Here is a 7,874-nt window from a genome sequence, read left to right on the forward strand (position 1 = left end):
TTCGTTTTAATCATGGCTTTAAGCCTGATGCTCTGTTCGATGGCAAAGTTGTTTTTCTTGGCGGTGACTCCTGCCAACCTGTGATTCCACATGGTTCTCGGGAGGATGTTATATATGCATGTGTTAATTCTTCATATTTGTGGCATTCTTGCCATGTTTTACAATTAAGGGAAAACATGAGGCACTGTGGCGGAACTTTAAACCTTTGCAATCGAAAGTTACAGAAATTTGCTAAATTGTTGCTTCAGTTATCAGACAATTTACTCTTAATAATAAGTCACATGCATTGCAAGATCTGGTGTTGTTCGTTTATCCTGATACATTGCTCAACATTTCTAATGTTGATTATTTTAAAGATAGGAATATTTTAGCACCCACTCTTAATGTTGTGATGGAAGTTAACAATTATATTATGTCATTATTCCCTTGTAATGAAAAGATTTATCTAAGTTCTGACTCAATCTTTGATGAAGATAATAACATGGAATCTGAATTATACACAATGAGCATAGAGATCTTGAATGTCCTAAATTATTTTGGTATTTCACAACATAAATTAAATTTTATGATTAGTGTTTCAATCATGCTTCTGTGTAACATTGATCAGGACAAAATTGCAAGTTAAGCGACTTGATGATTATGTTATTGAATGCGTGATATTAACTTGCCGTAATATTAGTCATGTTGTATTTATTCCAATAATGAACATAGTTCCTAATAATAAAACATTGCCAATTAGATTTACAAGGAGACAATTTCCAGTTGTATTATGTTTTGCCATGACGATAAACAAATTACAAGGATAAACATTATCAACTGTTAGTGTTTATCTTTTTAGACCCATGTTTATGCATAGTCAGTTATATATTGCGCTGTCCAGAATAAATAATACTTTAGGTCTCAAGGTCTTGATCATGGATAACAATGAGTGTCAAATCACATAATTACCGTTGTTTATAGGGAGATATTTGACAACCTACTTCCTGATTTTATTCATTAAGAAAATGCTTTGTTGTTATATTAGTGTTATAGCTTTTATTTCGTTTTTCCTTTACTATTTCTCCAAGTATATATTTATTGATTGTAACAATGCTTTTGCTAATGTTAATTAGATAAAAAACCTTATTAATCGGATTTTAATATTTTATGGATGTCTCTCTATTTTCTAGTGTGTTTCTTAATTGTGTTGGGTGATGTCAGCTACTCGGTTTTTTTTTTGTGTACTGTCAGCTACTCGTTTTTGGACATACTGAGAACTACGAGAATGATTGGGCCGATCCACTAAGAATTGGAACCCAAAAATAGGGAACAAGACGGTGGTGAAAAAAGGAGCAGAGGGTTTAGCCCACCTCGGTCTCCGTGAGTGGCGTGCAAACTGTGAAGCGCAGAGTCGTAACCCTAAAGTCTGAGCCACTCAGTGGCACACCCTCCTTCCTTTTTCCCGCAAAATATCCCAATCTTTTTTCTTCTCTTCTCTTCTGTCTTCTCCCTCCATCGAACCTCTCATTTCTTTTCGTCACTGTAAAATCCTCCAAGCATAACCACTCTCTCTCCCAAACACCGCAGCTCAATGGCGGAGGAAGAAGTTGTTGCACCTTCTGCCAGCCCTCTTCCCTCCGATTGCAAACGCAAGTTCGAAGATCTCGATTCTGAGCCTACCGAATCTAATCCCAAATCCAACCCTGACGATAACAACGCCGATGCCGCGGTTTCCGACGAAGGCGACAACAAGCGCCCTCGCCTTGACGACGACCTAGGTACTTTATTCCTCTCTTTATCTCGCGCCTCACACATTTTTCATACAGTGATGCCAACTTTGACTCTGAATCTGTATAATTGATGATGTAATTATCATTTCAACTAAATTATTGATTTTGTTAATGATGTGGCGAAGAACATGTTTCTGTGTCTTTTTAACAGCTAGTGCAAATGCAAATGGGCATCAGGAGGAGCAGTCTCACAAGCCTGCCGAAGAAACAGTGGAAAGAGTTGATTTAGAGAGTGCTGTTACAGAGGATGGTGAACCTGCTGAGCCCAAGAATGATTCAGAGACGACTGCAAATGAACAAGGTTCTGGTGAAGTTGCCGAGCCAGCTGAGTCCCGGGATGAGCCAGCTGAGGGCCAGGAGGTGCCTGCTGAGGATGCACATGAAAAGGCAGAGGGACCTCCTAAAGAAACTGAAGAACCGGCTAAGGACTCAGCCGAGCAAGACGCTACCGCTGGGGATAAGGAACCGGATTCAGTTGACAATGCTTCAGAGAATGTGGAGATTCCCTCTGATAAGGTGCGGATTATAAAGCTGCTTTATATTGCGAGGCTAGTAAGACATGTTGTGGAGAAAAACATTGTAATTGCTTTTACCTATCTGTATTTCACTCTAAAGGGCATCGTTTTCTTTGTTTGGTTTTTGTTTTACTTGCTTTTAGCAAGATGCTTCTCCTGGTCGAAATCAACTTACATCTGCCACTGAGACCACAACCCGGAGAATTGATGTTCCTAACAATAAGGTATTCCAATTCATGTAGATAGATGCGTACATTTGGCTCATTTACATAATTGGTATTTTATGTTTTATGTCCAAATCCAGTTTGGCTATCCTTTTTGCATTCTGGCATTGAGTCTGAGGCTTTTCGATTGTTAAGTTTTAGGTCATTTACCATAATGATGAGTGATCACAATTCACAACCTTCTTTACGTATTATTATTATTATTATTATTATTATTATTATTATTATTATTATTATTATTATTATTTTGCATTATATCTTTTTTATTAATTATGCCTTATCCAAAGGTTTTAGCAAAAATTGATTATGATACACTGATATAGACGCCCATATCTGCTTTCTTATGTCCTCATATCTGCTTTCTTATGTCCTCACTGGAACCCATCTTCTGTTCTTTGGAATTGACCTTTTAATAATTAATATAACTATTTGGAAAGCAGTTTCCTTGATAAGATATATTACCTTTGTGTTTAAGGTTGGCGTACTTATTGGAAAGGCTGGAGATACAATAAAATACCTGCAATATAATTCTGGTGCCAAGATTCAGATCACTAGGGATGCTGATGCAGACCCTCAAGCTGCAACAAGGTCTGTGGAACTGATAGGAAGTTCGGAAAGTATAGATAAAGCAGAAAAGCTGATAAGTGCTGTGATTGCGGAGGTCAGATGCTGTAACCAATTGGAAGAGTTGGTCTCCTTTTTTTTCTTTACCATGTTCTACACATTATTTACCTTTTTGGGGATTCTACAGGCAGATGCTGGGGGGTCTCCTGCTCTTGTAGCTCGTGGCCTTTCTCCTGCTCAAGCTACTATGGGGTCTGAACAAATTCAGTTACAAGTTCCAAATGAAAAGGTGATAAGCTGATAATTTATTTATATTCTTAGATTTCTTTTTTTTGTCTTGATGCATATTCCAACTTTGAGTCACACTTTATTTTTATGCATGCAGGTGGGTTTAATCATAGGGAGAGGTGGGGAAACAATTAAAGGTCTGCAAACGAAATCTGGGGCACGCATCCAGGTAGTTGTTATCGTTTACCATGTACCGCTTTCGGTTCTATTCCATTTGATACAATAATATATATTAAAAGTTGGGCGTTGTGTAGTTCAAGAGTACGCTCCATTTAACAAGAGCACTGCTTCCTGTATTATAGAAAAAAAAATGAATCATCCAAAAAGAATTTTTGGGTGATTCATAGTATTGAGATTTTACTAGAATTTTGTACATTTCATGTTATTTTTGGAGCCTGATATTCTTTTTACCTTATGTAGTTGATACCTCAACATCTTCCAGAAGGAGATGATTCTAAAGAAAGGACTGTCCAAGTCACTGGGGATAGGAGACAAATTGAAATTGCTCAAGAATTGATAAAAGAAGTCATGAGTCAGGTTTGTTTTTTATTCTCTATCTATATCCCGTGCTGAGACAATATTAGCAATTTAGTGAACAGTTGTGCTTAATAGTTCTTTCATTGATGCTTATAATTTTGCATTGTCTAAAAGGTTAATGCTGTTTGTTCTTATCACAATATTTATGTCATGGCTCTATGTTTAGATACAACTCATGAATTAGCTTGGTCTCCTATTGAATCTCTGAACAATTTGCATATTAATTTTTGCTGATTTGGAGCAACCTTTTAATCTTGTACTATTGCGTTCGTACTCTTATTCAGACCAACTTTTGTTTCTTCAGTGATTTGAATAGGTAACTGAGATGTATACATCACCTTTCACTGGAGTTATTGGGTAATAGCTTAATACATTTATTGTAGAGTTTTGTTTTTGAGAAACGCTGAACTACTAGAAGTACTATGTAGAAGGATGTCATTATTTGCACCTTCTTGAAAGCATGCATAGTTGGTGGTTGATTTTACAAATTTTCTATAATTACAAGGTCAACTTGTTACTTAAGTTGAAACTGCCATGCAAAATCCTTGAACATTGAAGAATGATTGTTTGTGGATAAGAATCTTTGTAAAATAGGGATCTAGATATTCCTGTGTAGTGTGCCTGTATGATCCATTTATGGAACTGTTTATCAATTGTTGCCATACAAGTGAGATAGATCACCTGAAGGGTGTTTGTGAGTTTGGAAATTGATCAATAATCCATGCCAACGTCAATTAAAATGGTCTAGGGAGATCGTATGTGTAAACCACGATGTCAGTTGAATAATTTATTTATCTTGAAGGTGCCAATTTCGAATTGGTTGGATTTAAAACTGCAGATTTGGCTATTGCCTTTTCCCTGGGGTCAGCATTGCTTTCTTGATGTAGCATAGACAACATATTCACTCTCATCCACTGAAGAGAGGTGGCAGGCATTAGAACCTCGGATTGCAGGATGTTTAATGGTTGGTAAGATTGCTTCAAGACTTAAAAGTTAAAAATCATGATTCAGTAAGACTGTTGTGCTGGCCTTGGTGCTCAAATAGAGCTGCTGTGTGATTTGCATGAGATCGAAGGAAAGAGTCATTCTTGGTGAAGTTATGACGTCTAATGCTTATAACTGTGTTGGAGTTGTACTCCTGCGTGTGTATTTAATTCTGTAATGAAAATACTAAATTGAACAACTCATGTCCTGTGGTGTTCATTGAGGTCTGGGAAATTGCTATTGTAGTTGTCATGTGATCAGAGATGAGTTGAAGTATATTGTGTTATTGTACCTAACATATCTTTGACCTAATGATTCACTTGTTTGAAAGGACTAAATATTGGATTGAGTTTTGAGTGTTGTAAGTACGAAAGTTTAGAATAACCGTGTTGATCCTATATGGCAATTGAATTTGTTTTGAATGTTGAATGCTCTGATGTGATTCTCTTAATCTACTTAATGCTCTGTATCCATTAAAATTTGCACTTCATTCTCTTCTATAGGCGTCTCTTCTGTATGCTGTTTTAGATCAATTTTATTATAACATGATAGTATGTTAGGTGCCATTACTCAACTATGATTGTATAGTCTCTTCTAATGTTGGTTATCTTTAGCTAGTTACTGGTGATAATACATTCAAATTTAGTGCATTTTGATTTTTTCTTTTGGCACTGTCAGGCTTCCTCTTTTTTCATACGTTGTTTGCTGAGGTGAGATCTTTTTTCTAGTATAACTGGTAATATCAATCATATGGTGTGATTTTATGCATTTAGTTAATTGGCTTCGGTTGAGTTGAGATGCATGGCATGCTACAGATTTTATATTATTTCAACAGCCTGGTTATTTCATCAGTTCAAGACACTTCCAGCTCCTCATTATAGTAGTTCTTAAAATTTAGTTCTTATGACTTGTTGTGCCTCGTGTATGATATTATGATGATAAAATTAATCTATTTGACTTCTTGCCACTAATTTTAAATGTATAGTTCAACATATTTCAACTGTGTTTTGGTATAATACAATGTTTATCCTTGTTGCTGTAATCATCCACTGATGTAGGTGCTCAACTGGTCAGGAAAGATTAATGGGCATGAAATTTGCTGTGTTCTCATTTATTTGAAAATTATGATACAATTCTGCCTGAAAACCAAACCTACCTCTAGACAGCATATTGACTTGAGCTATTGTTCTCATTAAGTTATTTTTCTATTTACTGACTTCTGCCTTGTGTTTTGCATGAATAGCCTGTCAGGGCATCAACTGGTGGTTATGGGCAGCAGGGCTATCGTCCACCCCGTGGATCTGGTGGCCATCCCCAGTGGGGGCAACGAGGTTCTCATTTTGGCCACCCAACAGCATATGATTATCAGCATCGTGGTCCATATCCTTCTCATAATCAATCTTATCCTCCTGCACCGTATGGAAATTATCCTCAACATATGGCCCCTAGGAGTGGCTATGGTTCTGGTTGGGAGCAAAGGCCTCACCATGGCATGCAGGGGCCACCCCCACACAACGGTGGTTACGAGTATTATGGAGGGCAAGGGGGTCATATTGATGCTCCTCCATCCTCCCAGCACCCTGGTTCTGTCCCTCCGCATGGTGCTGGTCCTTCCCCTGTACCTTCTATGGGCCCATCCCCAGCACAAGCAAATTATAATTATGGACAGCCGCAAACCCATGATTATGGTCATCAGCCACCTTATGCACAGGCAGGGCTTCCTCAACAAGGTTATGGACAAGGATATGATGATTCCAAGTTTGAAAATCGTGCTCCTTCCCAGCATCCCTATGGAGGACACATGAACACTCAACCAGCCTACCCTCAGGCTGGGGCCCAACCTAGTTATGGTGCACCGCAGCAGTATGGCAAGCCACCATTATATGGCATGCCACCACAGGGGCAGCCTCCTCAATCTTATGGTCATCCTAGAGCTGCTCAACCAGGGGATATGCCATATCAGGGCTCTACTCCTGCCCAATCATATGGCACAAATATGCCCACGCAACAGCCATACCCGTATGCATCCTCTGGGCCAACTCAAGCATCATATCCTTCTTATGGGTCTGCTCCAGCTGCAGATAACTATAGCCACCCACCGCCTGCATCTGGTCCAGTTTATGCTCCACCCACTGTACAACCTGGTTACGGTCAGCCGGTTTCCCAGCCAGCTGCAAGTTATGCGCAAGTTGCTCCTAGTGGTTATGGGTCGTACCCTTCTGCACAGCAAGCTTACCCCGACCAGCAGGCTCCTAACAACAATGCAGGTTATGGCTACCAAGCACCCCAAGATCCTGCTTATGCCAGTGGCACTGCAACCACATATAGTGCAGCACCAAGTGGTCAGCCAGGTTATGTTCAACCTGCACCAACTCAGATTGGCTATGAGCAGTCTAATCCTCAGTCTGCTGGTTATGCGGCTGTACAAGCGAGTGCTCCCTCTGCATATGGCAAGACATTGTCCCCTCAGCCTACTTATCAGTATGACTCCACCCAAGTGTATGGTGCACCGCGATGATTATTTTTGTAGTGACTACATTATTATAGTATTAGATGCTGTAGTTGATGTCTTAGTGTAACTTTCCATTTGTTGTAATCTGTACCGCATCATAATATGAACATGACAAAATCTAATTTTAAGTTGGTGCGTTGAATACTTCCGTTTATCACCAATGTGTTCCTAATATGCTCTGAACTGTCATTCTGTGATTTGGTTATAAGAATTTGGGAAAGTGCAGCTAGTATGAGTAAAACATAATTCATTGGTACACGAAGCTGATCGATAGTTTCTTGCATTGGGCAGCTAGATTAGCAATATAGGCCAAGAATGATTAGAAATGGTGAAAAATTAAGTTTATTTTAATAAATTTTATTTGTATAATTGTTTAAAACAATTGATTATATGAGATAATTAATTTGTTTGGATATTTTAACTGAAGTAATTTTAAGATAATTTATTGTGTCTGAAATATATGGAAAAAAGGGTTGTTTTA

General features: G+C 38.4%; 1 protein-coding gene across 2 annotated transcripts; it reads left to right on the forward strand.

Moving 5' to 3' along the window:
- Positions 1-1,275: 1,275 nt before the first annotated feature.
- On the forward strand, positions 1,276-7,550 carry LOC112749767 (uncharacterized). 2 transcript variants are annotated; one of them, XM_025798138.3, is made up of 8 exons: positions 1,276-1,757; positions 1,921-2,285; positions 2,428-2,508; positions 2,984-3,169; positions 3,260-3,361; positions 3,458-3,532; positions 3,781-3,897; positions 6,125-7,550. In XM_025798138.3, the coding sequence occupies exons 1-8, from the start codon at positions 1,571-1,573 to the stop codon at positions 7,397-7,399; spliced, it is 2,388 nt and encodes a 795-aa protein (XP_025653923.1). In that variant the 5' UTR covers positions 1,276-1,570; the 3' UTR covers positions 7,400-7,550. The 2 variants fall into 2 exon arrangements, with proteins under 2 accessions (XP_025653923.1, XP_025653924.1); XM_025798139.3 differs by having other exon boundaries at positions 3,458-3,529.
- The last annotated feature ends 324 nt before the right edge of the window (positions 7,551-7,874 follow it).

Source organism: Arachis hypogaea, chromosome 15 (genome assembly GCF_003086295.3).
Source record: "Arachis hypogaea cultivar Tifrunner chromosome 15, arahy.Tifrunner.gnm2.J5K5, whole genome shotgun sequence".
Classification (NCBI taxonomy): domain Eukaryota; kingdom Viridiplantae; phylum Streptophyta; class Magnoliopsida; order Fabales; family Fabaceae; genus Arachis; species Arachis hypogaea.

What these genes read in the sequence shown, in the direction of transcription:
- LOC112749767 (XM_025798138.3), top strand. Translation starts at nt 1,571, where the DNA reads ATGGCGGAGGAAGAAGTTGTTGCACCTTCTGCCAGCCCTCTTCCCTCC. An exon ending in TGGAGATTCCCTCTGATAAG is followed by an intron (nt 2,286 to 2,427) that starts GTGCGGATTATA and finishes ACTTGCTTTTAG; the next exon opens with CAAGATGCTTCTCCTGGTCG. An exon ending in CTGGGGCACGCATCCAGGTA is followed by an intron (nt 3,533 to 3,780) that starts GTTGTTATCGTT and finishes TACCTTATGTAG; the next exon opens with TTGATACCTCAACATCTTCC.